This window comes from Mus musculus, chromosome 2 (genome assembly GCF_000001635.26).
Source record: "Mus musculus strain C57BL/6J chromosome 2, GRCm38.p6 C57BL/6J".
Taxonomy (NCBI): domain Eukaryota; kingdom Metazoa; phylum Chordata; class Mammalia; order Rodentia; family Muridae; genus Mus; species Mus musculus.
In genome coordinates, this window is record NC_000068.7 from 72,368,270 (window position 1) to 72,384,933 (window position 16,664).

A 16,664-nucleotide genomic window follows, 5' to 3' on the forward strand; every position below is an offset into this window, starting at 1 on the left:
CATATGCGATTTTTCTTTTATCACGCATGGAAGAGCAGAACATACAGATTTGTTTTCCTGGTATGGATTTCTGAGTGGTCTTACTGATGCCGTACCACTAACCACTAACGCTCTCTCCCTCCTTACAAAAGGGATGCATTACTTACACATGGAAGCTCCTGTCAAGGTGATCCACAGAGACCTCAAGTCAAGAAACGGTGAGTTAGCACACCTTTCAGTCTCACTGTCTCACCGCAGTCCGCACGGACCTGCGGATAAAGCCAGCACAGCGCTTTCCTCTGTTTGTGTGACTCATCGCTAGGTTCACGCACCACCATGAAAACATTTTCACTGTCTATAAATATCAAAATCTGTCTGTCATTTGAGGGAGCTGCATAGTGTTCTACTGTGTGAGTCTAACCCAGGATGGAGACAACTGGATTGGTTAATTTTTTTTTTTTTTCTAAAATAAGAAATGTTTAGTTAAATGCCTTCTGGCCAAGTCTCTCAACACATCTCTAATTATTTCCTTAGAGATCTTTTCTAAAATTGGCATAGCCAGGTCAAAGTGTATGGTCATGTATTTTTAAGTCTCCTATTTTTAGATGCTGCTTTCTGCCAGCAATTTTGAATTTTATTTCCGAATTACATGGTATACATCTTTTGGTCATGCATACCTATAGTACCTGGAATAGTGCCCAAAAATGACCAGCATGCTTGGGCATTCAGAACATAAGGGCATTCGGCTTTCTTTTTTCCTTTCTCCTCTTTTGTACATTCCTAAACTTTATAAGCCTATATTTATCATTTGGAAAATGAGCGTTTTAAAATAGCATGCCGGGTTCGACACTACCTTCTTCCATTATGTCACGTCAGAGTTGTCAGAAAGGCACTAGGATTAGTTAGCTTTGGTGGACCTAGCTAAGTAAACACCGGAGTTTGCCGCTCAAGGCAGGAAACAGTCCTTGCTATCAGTTATTTCTACATTTTTAGCGGCTCTCGGCAGGGAGAAGGAAAGCGTTTATTTTTAGAACTCTTAAGACCACAGAAGCTAGAACTTGAATTTGCCAACAGTGTGATCCTTGGAATGGGTGGTGACTGCGGGTGGGCAGGAGGAGCCTGGGCAGGCCCCAGGTGCTCTGCTCACACCCAGGACCTGCAGGCCTTGGTCTGACAGGTGGAGAGCAGGAAAGACAGGAAGTTGTAGGCAGCTGCTCTCCTGAGAGTCCACCCTGGCCTCTCCTTAACCCAGTCAGCTGGCTCAGCAAACTGTCCCACCCTCTCCTACTCTTTTTGGCTCTTCTGAGACAGAATCTTGTGATATAGAGCAGGCTAACAGGAAGTCATTAGAAAATAATCTAATCCCCTCCGGGATGAAGTGACAGAGTTATGTGACTACAATTTCAGTTTGTGCTATTAGTTTTGATATAAACAAGTTATCTGATGTTTTAAAACCTATGTAGTTAGCATGAAAATGATATTTAACAATGGAGAATTTCTCATTTTAAAAAAACTACAACTTATGTAGTTAAAAGGAAAGAATATACATTAATATCAAAAGAATACCAGCCTAACTTTGGCAATTTGTTTTTACTGGGAAGTGGAGTGAGATTTTGTCTTCTGTAATATTTTTGAAAACTTTAGTTCTGGGCTGGCAAGATGGCTCAGTGGGTAAAGGCACTTGCCACTAAGCCTGACAACTTGAGCTTAATCCCCAAAAACCACATGACAGAAAGAGAGAACCAACTCCCACAAGTTGTTCATGATCTCCATGTGTATACCATGGCCTGTATGCCTCAACACTGTGTACACACACAAAATGAATAAATAAAATGTAATAACAATAAACCCGTATTGTGTGTGTGTCTGTGTGTGTGTGTGTGTGTGTGTGTGTGTGTGTGTGTGGTGTGTTTGTGGGCATACATGTGCTATGATATGCTCTTGGAAGTCAGAGAGCCACACTGTGGGGTTGGTTGTCTCTTCCCACCTTTATATGGGTCTCTGGATCTGTCTCCCGTCACCAGGCTCTCATGACAAGTGCTTCTAAACCCACCGAACCATCTCTCCAGCCCCCATATTAAGTTTTTTATTGTTTTTTTTTTTAATAAGCACTTGCTAATATTATGTCAGGAAAAAGGAACAGGGAGATAATCTAAGACCAACTGAATACAACAGTAGTATTTATTTGCATTTTTGTTTGCCACAAGCATGTAGCTCATTTCTTGCCAGCCCACATTTACTTTGAGACTATTTATATGTATTAGATCACACAGGATATTTTCTCCAGTTACCGAACCCACTAGTAACATCTGCTGTACTGATCATCCACCATGCTCAAGGCACAGAGTGGCTTACTACACAAGTCCCGGACACCCTCCCTAGGCTTCTGTCCTTGGCCTTCCCTCTGACCATCCCACTCCATGTCTCTCTCAGACCACAGCCACCCACATGCACAGCCCGCTCCTTGCCTCTTGTTCTGTGCTGTTATGCAGGCCGTCAGCCCCCTGAAGTCTCCCTCCTGCCCATCTTCCATGTCACATTCTTTGTGGCCTTCCATCCCCCACAAGACCTCTTCTTGGATTGGCTTCTGTCTTCTAGAATGCCTGCACCTTTACCCTGCACCTGAATGTTTCGTGGATGAAACTCCTCGCCCTCCCAGGCTCCCCTCTTCCTGTCATCAAGTCTTAGTATAAGCATCCATCCCCGCCAGAGACCTCATCCAACCTCCCCAGGCTTAGGTGGTCCTCTTGGTTGGTTCTTTATTAACTCTTTCTCTCATCATACAACTTACCCCCACTTCATTGTGGATGTTTAATGGTCTCTCTGATGCACTGAAGACTTCGGGAGAGGAGAGGAGAGGAGAAGAGAGGAGAGGAGAGAAGAGGAGAGGAGAGGCCGCAGTGACCTTTGACCCCAGTGGGTACTCAACACTGTTGTCAAGCACATGGATGCATAAGTGTTGTTTTCACCTTTCAGAAAATGAATCTTCAACTGTGAAGAACACACACACATACACACACACTCATACAGAGACAGACAGACAGACAGACAGACTTAGAGAAAGACACACACACACAGAGACAGAGACAAAGACAGGATTTTATATCATAAAACATAAAATGAAGATATCTAGAGAATTGGTGAGTTCCTTCCTATTAGGCAGATAGCATTTTTTTTAAAAGCTTAACTCCATGAGGTACTGTACCTGTTTTATACAAATGCGCGCATTTGGAACAGGGTCTTCTTATGTATCCCTGGCAGGTTTAGTTCCTGCTGTGCAGCCTAGGCTCACCTCAAACTCGTGGTAGTCCTCCTGCCTCAGCCTGGGATTCTGGGTACACACCACCACGCCCAGCTTATATCGTGAAGTTAGAAATGTAGTGGTTTCAACGTTAGAAACATGACGCCATACTTTTCTTTGGTGCTAAGGTGATTCAAACAGAAATGATTATCATACTTTCTCTCCATTTTCTTCCAGTTGTTATCGCTGCTGACGGAGTGCTGAAGGTAGGACTGTTTCTTATCATTTGAAGAGAGTTGTCCATTTCTGATGATGGCTTTGTGACTAACAGTCTCCCGTCAGCACTGGGTAGAAAGTTGACATTGGTTCCTCTGTCCTCAGATCTGTGACTTCGGTGCCTCGCGGTTCCATAACCACACAACACACATGTCCTTGGTTGGAACTTTCCCATGGATGGCTCCAGAAGTTATCCAGAGTCTCCCTGTGTCTGAAACCTGTGACACGTATTCCTATGGTGTGGTGAGTACGTTTCTCATTTCCTGCTTACCAAAGGACATAGGAAGGGACAACAGCTTAGAGAAGAAAATGGCCACAGTTTAGCTTCCTTGTGCCTGAGACAGTTGGGTCATCCACAGTGGAAGCATTAGGGAGGGGCTTTCCAGCTGTCACAATGTATGCTTTGATCACTTATGACCCCGAGCTAATCTGTCCTACAACAAGAAGAACCATCACTGCTTCCGAGAAACAAATAATGCAGAGCCTGACCAGCGCGAGGCCTGCCGGGCACGCTGTCGAGCTGGGTGGAAGCACCACTGTAGAGCCGCTGTGCAGTTCACTGATATTGCGAAAATCTCTTGGAATATGCTTGCTTATAATAGATGCCCACATGGCGTGTGACAGACAGGAGCTGCCAAGCGAGCTAAACTTGTACATTTCCGAAACTACAAAAGAACATGTTGTTAGACCAGATAGCCTTGCCCAGGTCTGCTGTAAATGCTTCGAAAACAAGTGGTGAAGTTAAGGGGTTAAAGCAGGTGGATGCCAGCAGGCAGAAGCAAGCCTAGAGTCGAGGGAGGAGCCAGCTAAGGATCATTTGGGAGGAAGTAGCCTCTGGTAGGGCATTTCCTGCTGCTGGAAGGAATCCTTTGTGGCTCCTTGTTTGAAGATGGTTCTCCCCCTGAAGTGTTGAATATCCCTTTAAAGACCAGAGCATCATGGGCAATTCTGAGTCTCTGGGTCTCATTGCCCTCTGTGCTGTGTACACCACCTCTGCTTTACACATTACCTCGCAAAAGGACACTACTGCTGTAAGAAACAGCTCACCCCCCCCCTTTTCCTGAGGTAGGGGGAGGTGGCTGGAAAGGACCACACGTCAAGTGCACCCCTCTCCCTCTTCAGTCCACACCCGGGCTGGCGTCCTTATATGTGGGGCTTTTCCACTGGGCCAGTGCTCCCTAAACCGTGGCACCTCTTATGGACGAGTGAATCCTGATGGCGATTGGAAACAATTTCAAAAATGGATTGTATATTTTTAGCTAAAGTCTAGGGTCTTAAAGGGGCTAGATGGTAACAGTAGCAACAGCATTAAATATCTAATTCCTCTTAATTCTGAATGTTTGTAAGAATGGAAACTTCATTAATATGGAGAACAAGGAAACACTTCTCACAGATAGGAAGGGGAAAAACAAAACAATAGCCCCACAGGAGACTAGCTTCCCAGGCTGTGTTGCATGTCCTTACAGTGTAGTCGCCATACACTCATCTGAACATTCTGCAAACAGGGGTTTTTTTTACAGTCTAAGGCCTTTTATGTTCAGGTTTAGCTGCACAGCAACCACCTGCCTGGCATACACAAGGCCCCAGGTTCAATGCTCCGTGCTACAGAAGGAAAAATTAGGCTTTCTGTGAAACTGTCTTCTCTTGACAATTTATGATTTTTTGCTTTAGGGAAAATGTTTACCTACTGAGTTAGTCTCTGGGCTGGATACAGACGTGGACTGATTTAAATTTTATGTGGCATGTTTGACAGTGCCAGAACCTCATTTTATTCTGTGGAACAGAAGCCAATGTGCCATACTCTGCCGAGACTCCTGTGGAACAAGGGGGTTTGGAAGGCAGTAACGTGGCTGAACACATGGGTCTTTTGGCTGGTTCTCCCTGCATGTACAGGTGTATACAGAGGAGAGACACACACCCAGACACCCACGTTCTCACTTACTTAGCTTGATGGGTCCTCTGGCTCGTTTCCTCCTCCAGAAGCCCATGTATATAACTTGTACTTTGACAATTCTCCCCAAGTCTTGGAATTTCCCTTTTAGAGATTTTTGACCTAAAGTCACAACTTATGAGTTGTGTAGAGAATGAACTTTTAGTTTCAATATTATTGGATTTATGAAAATAAACTCCATACCACTTTCTTTCAGCCTAGGACTTTGTGTGAAATGTACCCATCTGCCTTTGCTTAGACTGTGACCTCTTGGTACCTGTCACCAAGAATGAATGACTTTTCCCCTGGAAGCCATAGCTGCTGATCACACTCCTAACATTAAGGATCACTCCTGTGTCTTTAAATCTGTCTGTCAGTTCTCACTGAGCACTTCTGTAAGTGCTGCCTGGATCTTTCTTCCTGGAGCTGTAGGTTTTCCATTTGTTTATAAAAAGCCTTTCACTCCAGGGACGGCACAGCACTTTTGAGAGAGGGATCTCTATGTGTGTGCATGTGAGGCCTTCAGTCACGTGTGTCCCACTCCCACTTTTGCTCAACCTTGTGTGACTTTCTTCGGGGGAGGATGATTTTATTTTGTTTTGCTTTTAAGTCAAGGGCTCACTATGTAGCCCTGACTGGCCTGGACTTTTCTATGTAGGTCAGGGCTGTCTGGAACTCACACAGAGATCTGCCTCTCACCTAGCCTCTGGTACTAAAAGCATGGGCCATCCTGCTGCCTGGGAAAGTGATATAACAGACACTGAACAAGCCATTTCCCAACATAAATCCACACTGCCAGGACTACCCTACACCACACACCAGGTGTGGCTCAGAACCCAACTATCCAGTCCCCCAACTATAGCAGTCTCAATTCAGAATTCATGCAAGAGCCTTCCTGCCCTTGAGTGGCAGAAATAGAAATGTTTCATTGTCTCCTTAAAATCAGTTTAGGGGGTTGAAGAGATGGCTGCTCCTCCAGAGGACCTCAGTTCAGTTCCCAGCACCCACATAGGGGCTCATAACTGTCTGTAACTCCAGTCCCTGGGATCCGGCTTCCTCTTCTGGCCTCTGCATACACTATACTTGTGTCAGACACAGACATACATTCAAGCAAACTTAAAATAAAAAGTCTCAAAGCAACAACAAAGCAGGCCCAGCATCTGGGCCTGACAAATGGCTCGCTGTGGGTAAAAGTGTTTACTGGCAAACCTCATGAGCTGAGTTTAGTCCCTAGAAGGACCCACATGGACGGAGAGAACAGATTCTCTCAAGTTGTTGTGTGACTACCACATGCATGTCCTGCATGAAATAAATAATTATAAAAATCATCTGGCATTATTAGTTTCTCTTTGAGTGAAGTTTGAGAATGCTGGGTTGCCTCAGCAGAACCTCAGAGAAGTATATCCCTGCTGATTTCACGATAAGAACTTACTTGGGATGACATTCAACAGTGTCCTTTTCACTCCATCCCTTCTAAATAAGCACCGTCAGTGTAAGGGAGAGTACAAGCCCTGCTCTCCAGAACCCGTTGTTTTAAACAACCATTTATACAAACAAAACCCCCAAAGCATTTATGAGTTCCCAGTCGGTTGGGCATCAGAGAGTGCATAGTTGTTCCAATTGAGGCCATGTTAGGCGTACACATTTGTGAACCTCAAACTTCAAAAGTGGTGGCTACCTAAGAAAACAATACAGTTATGCAGAATCCAAAGGGAGAGCATTGCTCTAACGTAAAACGCGCCATAGGTCATAGCTGAGAGAACATGGCCATCAAAAAGTTGATTTCTGAAACTCACCACCCCCCCTAAAAAAAAAAAAAATGCGGCCTGGTTTTGTTTTTAGTCTTTCTCCGCTTAATAAACTTGAGTTTTATCTGAACATGTGGCAAAACTAACTAGTCTCCTGCTGCCTCCAAAGACACTTCTTGTTGTTAGCAGAGCAACAGAGCTAGGCAGCCGGTTGTTCTTTCTCCAAGGAGAACTTTTACAAGAAAGATGTTTGTACACCCTTAGTACATGATCACTGCACAGGCAGCCTTGTGAGAGAGAGCACAGGGCTTGTCACCCTCCACAGACAAAGCTTTCCCAGTGGCAGCGCGGAAGGGTTACTGTCCTAGGAGCTTCCAGCCAAAGCCAGCTTCAACCGAGGAGCTGAAGAGGCAGCCTCTGCAACTTGTCTAGAGCGCTGTTCCAGAACCAGCCTGGCTCAGGTAATGGCTTCCTATTGTTTGTGAGAGAAAAGGCAGAAATACACAGCCACATCCAAGTTTCTGTTCTGTAAACTGAAAATAGAAATTTTCCCTGTGAGTGCAGCTTAACTGGAAGGACATCTCGATATACAATGAGTTGGAAAATATTTTTAAGGTGAAAGATCACAGCAGTGTTTGGCCTGCATCCTTGGAACTGGAATTTCAAGGCATAAGCTTAATGTATTTTTAGACCTCCAAGTGACTTCCTCAACAAACTTACTTCTTGTGTCTTGTGTCAATGTCATTTTTATTGAATGTGTGTGTATATATGTGTGTGTGTGTGTGTGTGTGTGTGTATCTCCACCCTAACTTGTTCTGCTTTCGATTGGGTACATCCCCAAATCTGGGGGCTTAAAGGGGAATTATGGGAGGTACTGACAGTGGGACGAACCCTATTTGGACCTTGTTTTGGTTCCACAACCTGAGGCTCTGGCATTGCTCTTCTGTCCCCATGGTTTTGAATCCCTTGGCTACTGTAGCTATGCAGAGGCCCAGATGGAGTGACACAGTCCAGTTGTGTCAGGGTCACACCTCCTCATTGATTAGACTTTTGATATTTTTCCAGCCAAACATTTTGGTCTACAAAAGTGAAGAATGAATTCCTTTCCGATCTCTCGGAGTCTCGGGGGCTGCGGGGGCTGCATTTTACTCTGTAGAGTCCAGGCAGGTTTTACCTGTGCACACATTTGTGTGCCTGTTGCGCTTGCCCCCAGACTTCGGAAAGGGGAGGCCTGAATTGTTCACCTGAGTGTTTGTGAGGCCAAAGCATTTGACTTTTTTGAAGCTGCCTTCTTATTTCCATTTCCCCACACTTCATCCTCTGTCCCCAGCACTAAGAGAGAGTGGTGATCACAGGAAATCGAGGGACCTCATTTCCTGCCCAGCCTAGGGCTGCCTCTCCCCTGCACAGGCAGGGTGGCCAGGTGACTGTATTCCTATGCTGACTCTTCCCCTCCCTCCGGAGCTTACACTGCACTAGCCAGCATCATCCCCTTCTGGGGTGCCCCTAGCTAGCATCATCCCCTTCTGGGGTGCCCCTTACCTTTCCTAATCACTCATGTGACTCAAATAGAATTATTCAGTAGCTCTTCTGAGGAAGTACCTTACACACTTGATTAAAAGCCCAAAGAGGCTTCAGGGATTTTTTTTTTTCCTCTCCTGCTTGAGGAGCATCTGCCAATTTCCCTGATTTTCTTGCTAATTATCTTTGTATTTGCCAGCGTTCATTTAACACGCTATGGCTTGAACAAGACAGCGGGCTGGCTGAGGATATAATGACGATATATCCAGTTTAAGGCTTACAGGATTTCCTTGAATAGAGCTGTGCCTTCCATCTAGACTTGTCTTTAGGAATAGGCTTTTGGGTTTGCAGTGAGAGAGAGACCAAACCTACCTTGCCGAGTCGTCGCCCTGAGTCAACCTGGGCTCTGCACCTACAGCTCAGCCTGTTGTGTTCCCTCCAGCAATGGAGCTTCCCCATCCCTAAAATAACACGGGATGAGAGCACAGCCTCCAAGTACGAAAGCAGTTTGCATCCCTGCTGGCCTGCTTGGTAGCTGGATGTATGTAGACAAGTTCATCTGACTTGCCTAAACTCTTATCCTCACCTAAAAACTGAGGATGATATCGGAGGACTTGATAATGATCAGGGCAACACGTGCAATGGGGATTTGGAACACATTAGGCCCTCAATAAATTATAGTGCTTGTCAAATTCTGATTATTAACAAACCTGGAATTGCTTTTGTGCTTTGCAAAGTACTGGTAGACTACACTTTGTGGTATCAGGCTGGCATGCTAACACAATTCTAGCACGTGGGAGGCTGAGGCAAGAGTATCATGAGTTCAAGGCTAGCCTGAGCTACATACCCAGTCTTTTGTCCAAAACCAATTCTTTGGATGCCTATTTGAATAAAAAGGGGAAGCAATTGGGTGTTCAAATTTCCACTGCTAGGTGTTTAGAGAATAACTAAACCCACCATCCTAGAACGAGTTCCCTTTCTGTGGCATTTCCGTTGATGTTCATTGCTGCACTTAGCATGACTTTTACACAAAGGTGAATGCATAGATTCATTCATGCACAGTCAGCTTATATGTTTGTTAAATGTGCACTATACTTCAGAATATGACATAATATATGTATTTAGGAATGGATCTCTTAGAATAACTCATTCTGAAATTTGTCCAAACTATAATATGCTAGAATTTCACAGGTATCTATCAGTATAGGGCAGATGAGTTTGCTAGTGATTTGAACTGAGGACTTTGTTTTGTTTTGTTTTGTTTTTATTGAACCTTGTAAAAACTGTGTTGAGTTCCTGGTTACTATCTAAAAATTATATCTGAGATTCAAGGCAGAAAGTCTGTTTTCTAACAAAATACAAAACCTAGTCTGTGGGAATGTGTGAAAAAACTGGAGAGTGGTAAGTAAGATCATGTTTAATCGCTAATATAAAATTATAAATGTAGACACTCCAATTTCTAAAACAAGTTTTTTCCTTATATACAAAGAACTAAAAGTATATAATATGTGGTAGAAGTCCTGTGTATGAATATATACATATATTGTGGAAGAGTCTACAGATGGTTGGCTACGTCTAGTAATTGGATACAATTAAGTGCTGGCTACATTTTCAGTAATATACCAATATAAAGTACCAGAATAAAAATCCCATTTTCTTTTTGTTGTAGGTTCTCTGGGAGATGCTAACAAGGGAGGTCCCCTTTAAAGGTTTGGAAGGATTACAAGTAGCTTGGCTTGTAGTGGAAAAAAACGAGGTAAGACTCCGTTTCTCCATTCAGGTGCATAGATCAGAAAACAGTATTGGGGTTTTGCAAAAGACTTTTTCATCTTCTTCAAATTGAAAGTAAGTTCACGCTTATGGAAAGATTAGCAGTAGGAGCTAGCACAAAGGGTCAGAGTGATGTTATTCCTCATGAATGGACCCTTTACATCTAATTGTTGCAGCTTCACGTCGTGATGCCGTAGATCAAAAATTGTACAAGTACTGTACTAGTTTCTCAGTCTCAATTGTAAAACCTGGGGGTTTGTTCTTAGTGATGAAAGAAGCCATTGCGTCCAAGGTAGGGGAACAGTTTAACTGCATCTCCTGCGTTTAGGACATCTTTTTTACTGGCCGGGAGTTGATCTATCTGTAAGAGACCTTCAGCTACTTCAACTTACCTCTCCCAGCAGGAGCCACTATAGTACAAGAAACTGTCGCTTAGATGAGAATTTCAAAAATAAAAGAAGAAAAAATAGTTTCAAAAAGGGGAAAAAATTACAGTTTTGCCACCTACGTTGAGCACTACATTGAAGATGAGCTTCTCAGTGGAATCGGCGAGGCGGTGGCGGGAGCGCTGGCTTCTTCATGCAGAGTCGTTCCATTTCAAAGGAACTTCAGTGGCGTAAACACCGTGTGTGCTGTGTCCCCGGCCTCGCTTTTCTTCTTCCCACAAATTGAGGCTTTCAGCTAGTTGGACCTATGAGCCTACATCAGAGAACATGGCACATCCATATCAAAGAGAGCAACTACATTTTGAAAGGTTTCAAATTGTCACTGAAACGCACAGCCATGGAAATCTCTCAGCATAAGGACGAGGTATCCAGCATCACAGCATTAGGAGAACTGAGATGGCGCGGTGGCCGGGCACACTCGCCTTTGCGAGGCAAAACCACTTATTTCCCAGAACTTCCTCATTTTCATTTCCGTGCACAAAGGCCGAGTGTAACCTTAAAGTAAGATACTCTCCACATGGAGACTATATAAAGATAGTGTCCCTTTTAGCGCTTTAACAGAGCTGGATTGACCTGCCCCACCCCCACGTGAGTATAGAGCAAGCCAGGTTAATCAGAAAGCTGCTGTTGACCAGAAGAAACCAAGATTCTGTCTCCTGGATCCCATTAACCCAGAACTACCGGACTAATTTGCCCTATCGACTCTTTGAGGATGGGAGGCACATAGTAGTGGCTTAATTTGATGGGAAAGGGCTGCCCAGCATAAGAGATGAAAAGGACTTCTGGGCAAGACCAGGCCTCACTCATTGCTCCACAAGAGCTGTTATGTTTTAATTAGACGAAGGTAATTTTCCATGCACTGCTCAGTAAGACCTTACATGGGATAACTGATCATTTTGGACATAAGGACCCAATTATTTCTGCTCTGTATCTTTTGCTAGTGAGATGGTTGCATGTGTTTAGTTCAGGTTTTACAAGTCTAAGTAAAGACAACACTGACCTTCAGCTGACCTAGAAGCAAGGCGTTCCGTACAGTCTCTACACCACACAGGATGGACCAGGAAAGGGCTCTAGAGAGCCTCCCAGATCCTCCAGAATTGACAGAATAATTCATATTTTGCAATAATATGTTCTCTGGAGAAAGAGTAGGTTGCAATCCAGTGCATCTTTAAAGCATTGGGTATTTAAAGCCGAAGAGTTGATGGGCTTCCATCCTGCCTGAGGGTTAGGAAGTTCCCACCAAAACCCGTCAGAACTTAACACCACACACAAGGAAGCCATCTCCTGGCCCTAGAGCCAATGGGACATATTGCGGTGAGCTGTGGCGAGCAGCTCAGGGACTTCCGGGGCTGTTCATTAAGAAGTAAGTGAGAGAACCCACATGGTGAGGGAGTTCAGCTTGCCAGTGAATTAGAGTACAACTGCTTGATTTAAGGATAAATTATCTTCTCTTCGCATTCTGCACAGTACTTACTTGTGTGGGGGGGAAAGTGTTGAAATCAAGCCCTGATGGGATTTGCAGTGTCACCGTTCAAGAAGGTGTCTTCATTTTGCCATTAGGGGCACTGGTTCCCAAACACGTTCTGCTCATGTCATTCCCGGAGGTTGAGTTCTCTTCAAGAAGCCTAACTCATAAAACCTCATCAACTTCCAATATCTCATTTGTCTTTACTGTTGACTACCTTCAGTTACTGGGTTAGAGAAAGGTTTCCATATTTCCAGAATTCTTCATTTAACTAAGAGTGACGTGTTTAAACTGCCAAGGGGAGATTGTTAATGAGACCTATCTCGTCATTCTGTAACATCTATATCCAATTAGTAGAGTAAATTTTTTAAAAAAGCAGAATTTTATTTTGAAATGATTATGGACTCCTGGGAGTCTGTAAACATATTTACCCAACTTCCCACTGCTAATGCCTTATGTAGCTGCAATGGCATCCAAGCTGGTCAGTTAGGATTGGGACTGCACTCTTCAACTAGATGGGAGTCCTTCCGTAGTCTCTAGCTCCTCATAGAGCATTGCATCTGAACCTATAGAGAGGCCATGCTCGCTAACATTATATCCAAGGACCTTTGCTTCTTATGGAGTACAGCTTTTGACTAATCATTTCTGACACTAGCTTCTATTAAAAATGGATTCATAAGCCCTGTTACACCTTCCCAAGGGAGCAGTGAACCTGCACAGAAGACAGTAATTTAAGAGGGCATTACTAAGAACTTTTTAAATACAAGAGATACACGTATTTGCTTTTTTTTTTTCCATGAAAAAACAGTGCACCTTCAGAATGTTCTAGAGAATATTTTCTACAGAATGTCCTAGAGTATAATTTCTTTCATAAACACTTGGGTTCTTATATAAATATATTTCATTGTAAATAGCAAATTAATTAATATGAAAAATCTTGATCATATTGGGACCAGTGAGATGGCTCAGCAGGTAATGGCACTTGCCACCAAGCCTAACAACCTGAGTTTAATTCCTAGGACCCACATGGAGGGAGGAGAGAACTTACTTTCTTAAATTGTCTTCTCATTTCCACAATGCACAGGTGTGCATTTACACGTGTACACACACACACACACAATAAAACGTAGCGCAAAAGTTTTAAACTTAAATTTGATCTACTACTATTTAACTTTAGAAAAATAAAACCAACAATTATTTTCATCTTACATATAAAATGGTGCAAAAATATTTTTTTAAATACCCTACCTAATTTAGTTATTGGGAGATACTCTACTTTTAAATGTAAACTCTTTGCTCTAAAATATTTAAGCTGTAAGTAGTATTACCACATAGTACCAAGATGTGGCCATTTCCGTGTGTTTGAATACATTAGGAATGCATTAAAGTTCTGTAATCAGGACATAAATACTTCAGATCCTATTTTAAAGGACTTTTTAATGTAGTAATGAAATCCCTTATGTAAAAGTATCTAAGTCTGTGATTAACTAATACTTGACGACATTAGACATTTAAGATTACTTTTCTCTTTGTGTAATGTTTGAAATGTTGTATCTAAAAAGATTTCCCAGTGAGAAAAGAGTATGACAGGACTTTCACCCTGTTGACATCGCTTCCTTGGACGAGGCTGTGCTGCAGTACATTCCTCTGAAACCAGTTGTCTGTTCATTTGTGTGGAATATACACGTAGCTGCACACAAGCAACTGCAGTGCATCTTTACTTAGTCTCACTCCCAACCGTTTTCTGTCTCCTAAGCAAACAACTGACTTCCTTTAAATCTCCATCAAAAACGTGCAGTTCACGATATACTAAAATAACAGTGAAAACATCGTTCTCCTCTGTGATGTCAAGAGACTAGGAGTTCCCAAGGCTTAGCATAGCTTTAATTTGGAGAGCTTGCTTATTTATTAACTTTATTATGATATCAAGATTATCTGTAATTCTAATGTAATGCAATGTATAGACTATCAGTTTTCTTGCCCAGACACCTATTTTTTTTAGGTCTCTGCATGGCCTCACCCAAATCCAGCCAAACTCAGTTTTAAATTTTCTATTTGTAAAATGTCCTTGGCAGACAGTTCTAGGGACTTACACCTTAGTGCTTAGCTTCACAGTTCTTCACTCCACAACACCCACCCACCCATCCACGAACACCCTTGGCACGGGAGATTCAGCCCAGTGCTTCGTGAGTGCCTGTCACTCTGCCACGGATGTGTCTCCAACTCCATTGCTCTCTCTATAACAACTGCTTTGACAGCCCGGGCTCTGCTGAAAAGAAAACCAGAAAACTTCAGCTCACCCACACACAACATGCTTCAAGTCAGTGTAGCCGTGCAATGTGAAGAATAAATGAAAATACAATGGAAATGCAGGCTAGGCATCACCTTACTAGACAAGATGATGAGGCTATTTAAGGTGCTTAGCCTGGTGGGTAAATGACATTGAGAAGTTGCAAACACAGCCGGATTGAGGTCAGCTGTGTTAATGACTCGGTTCCAAGACCAGCCCTGTTGCTAGTGACCATACTTAAAAGTCATAGTTAGCTCGTGAATAATATAAAAACCAGTCTCCTTTGATTTCTTGTGTGCGGGTGTTGTGATCTGGTGTATTTGGAAACTGTTAAGTTTTTTTTTTTCTGTGTATTTGTAATTTAGTTAGATGCTAAGTCCAAAAAGTTATAAACTTCATTTTGTTTACTTGACTTACATAAATACACATGGAACATTTGAGACTTGGTGACTTGATTCTAGGAAGCTTTGTGGGTATTTATCTCTAACCGTACTGAAGACCAAGCTCAGCGGCTCACACGTGCCAGGACATTCTGTTGTTGTTGGCCGGACCGTTAAGCCTTTTAAAACAAACATTCCTCCCTGAGATAGGGGTGTGCCGTGTTCTATGAGACCCAGACCTGTAGGGCTGATCCTCAGAAGCCAATTTGTTTTGTATCAAGTCTGGTTCAGTACACGGGTGTGACCAGAGGTAAAGCCAAATGACTCGTGCGCGCTGAACGGCACATTCAGAATTACCAGTGAGAAAATGCAGAGTGATCTTCTGTGCCAAAGATGGTTTCAGAGCCTCACACCTATTGCCAAAACTCAATTTGTTTCCTAGTTACCTGGCTGGTGTGCACAGATCTTAAGTTGCAATAAAAACGCAGTAATAAATTTGTGGTTTTAAACACAGCGTTAGGCCCCAGCTTGCCCCTCTCCCGCTGGAGCTGTTCCGCTGCATTTGTCACGACCAACCTGACATTTCCATCTACCAGGATTTCCACTTGGGAAAAGCTGGAGCCCTGGGAGATCTGCAGGGCAGATCGGAACATGAATTCTCCCGTCCCATGTCAGTATTAACCTGTGGAAGCTATAAATTCTGTGTGTTGTTTGAGCTTCTAAATTAGCTGTTTGACGATCCATCAAAGGTCATTTTCTTGTCTCTGGGAGTAAACCCCTGTTTCTTTTTCTCCTGTTTTCCTCCTTTGTTGCAGAGATTAACCATTCCAAGCAGCTGCCCCAGAAGCTTTGCTGAACTGCTACACCAGTGTTGGGAGGCTGATGCCAAGGTATGCTCATTAGGGTTCAGATTTCGGAACCCTCACCTGTTCATCTTTGAGTTCCTTTTTTTTTTTTTTTTTTTAACAGCATTTGTCAGCACTCTGGCTTCAAAAAACAATATTGTTCTTTTGCTTTTAATCATGACCATGTGACTTGTTAAAAAAAACAAAAAACAGGAACCAAAAAACAGCTAACACAGTACATACTATAGGTGAGGCTGTGTTTTAAGCACTTTTTCTTAACTCTTGAATATAGAAGCTGATCCATCTCAACCTTGGCTCACAGATGGAGCCAAGGAAGCACAGGTTAAGTGACAAGGTTAAGGTCAAGCCCACATGGCCAGTACTGGTGGGGCTGGATGTGAACCCAGAGAGTCGGCCATGGAGCTCTGCCCTTAGCCTCTTCTCCATTGCCTTTCTCTCTAACAGAGGAGCAGAGAGAAGTTTTACCTTGGTAGAATCACAGTGTGTGACATCCCTGGACAAGTCCAGGGATGTTTCTGAGCTGTCACAGTAAAATTGAAGAAATTCCAATCCTAGGTTTTCATGCATTTATCACATGTAAGCATGGATAGCTCATCTCCTTTCCCCACAAAGTTCAGCTTTAAGAAAATATTCTTGCGTGAACGGTAGTGGCACACACTTTGGTCCGAGCACTTAGGAGACAAGAGGCAGGTGGATCTCTGTGAGTTTGAGGCCAGTCTGGGCTGCAGAGAGAGTTCCAGGACAGCCAAGGT

At 43.3% G+C, this 16,664-nt stretch overlaps 1 protein-coding gene across 5 annotated transcripts in view; it reads left to right on the top strand.

The window, feature by feature from the left end:
- Map3k20 (mitogen-activated protein kinase kinase kinase 20) overlaps window positions 1-16,664 on the top strand; it is a 156,974-nt gene that overhangs the window by 82,633 nt on the left and 57,677 nt on the right. For all 5 annotated transcript variants that reach the window (NM_023057.5, NM_001164791.1, NM_178084.4 and 2 more), the window contains exons 5-9: window positions 132-197; window positions 3,458-3,486; window positions 3,602-3,739; window positions 10,365-10,451; window positions 15,862-15,936. In NM_023057.5, the coding sequence (NP_075544.1) occupies window positions 132-197; window positions 3,458-3,486; window positions 3,602-3,739; window positions 10,365-10,451; window positions 15,862-15,936 (395 nt within the window). The remainder of the gene's footprint in view (window positions 1-131; window positions 198-3,457; window positions 3,487-3,601; window positions 3,740-10,364; window positions 10,452-15,861; window positions 15,937-16,664) is intronic.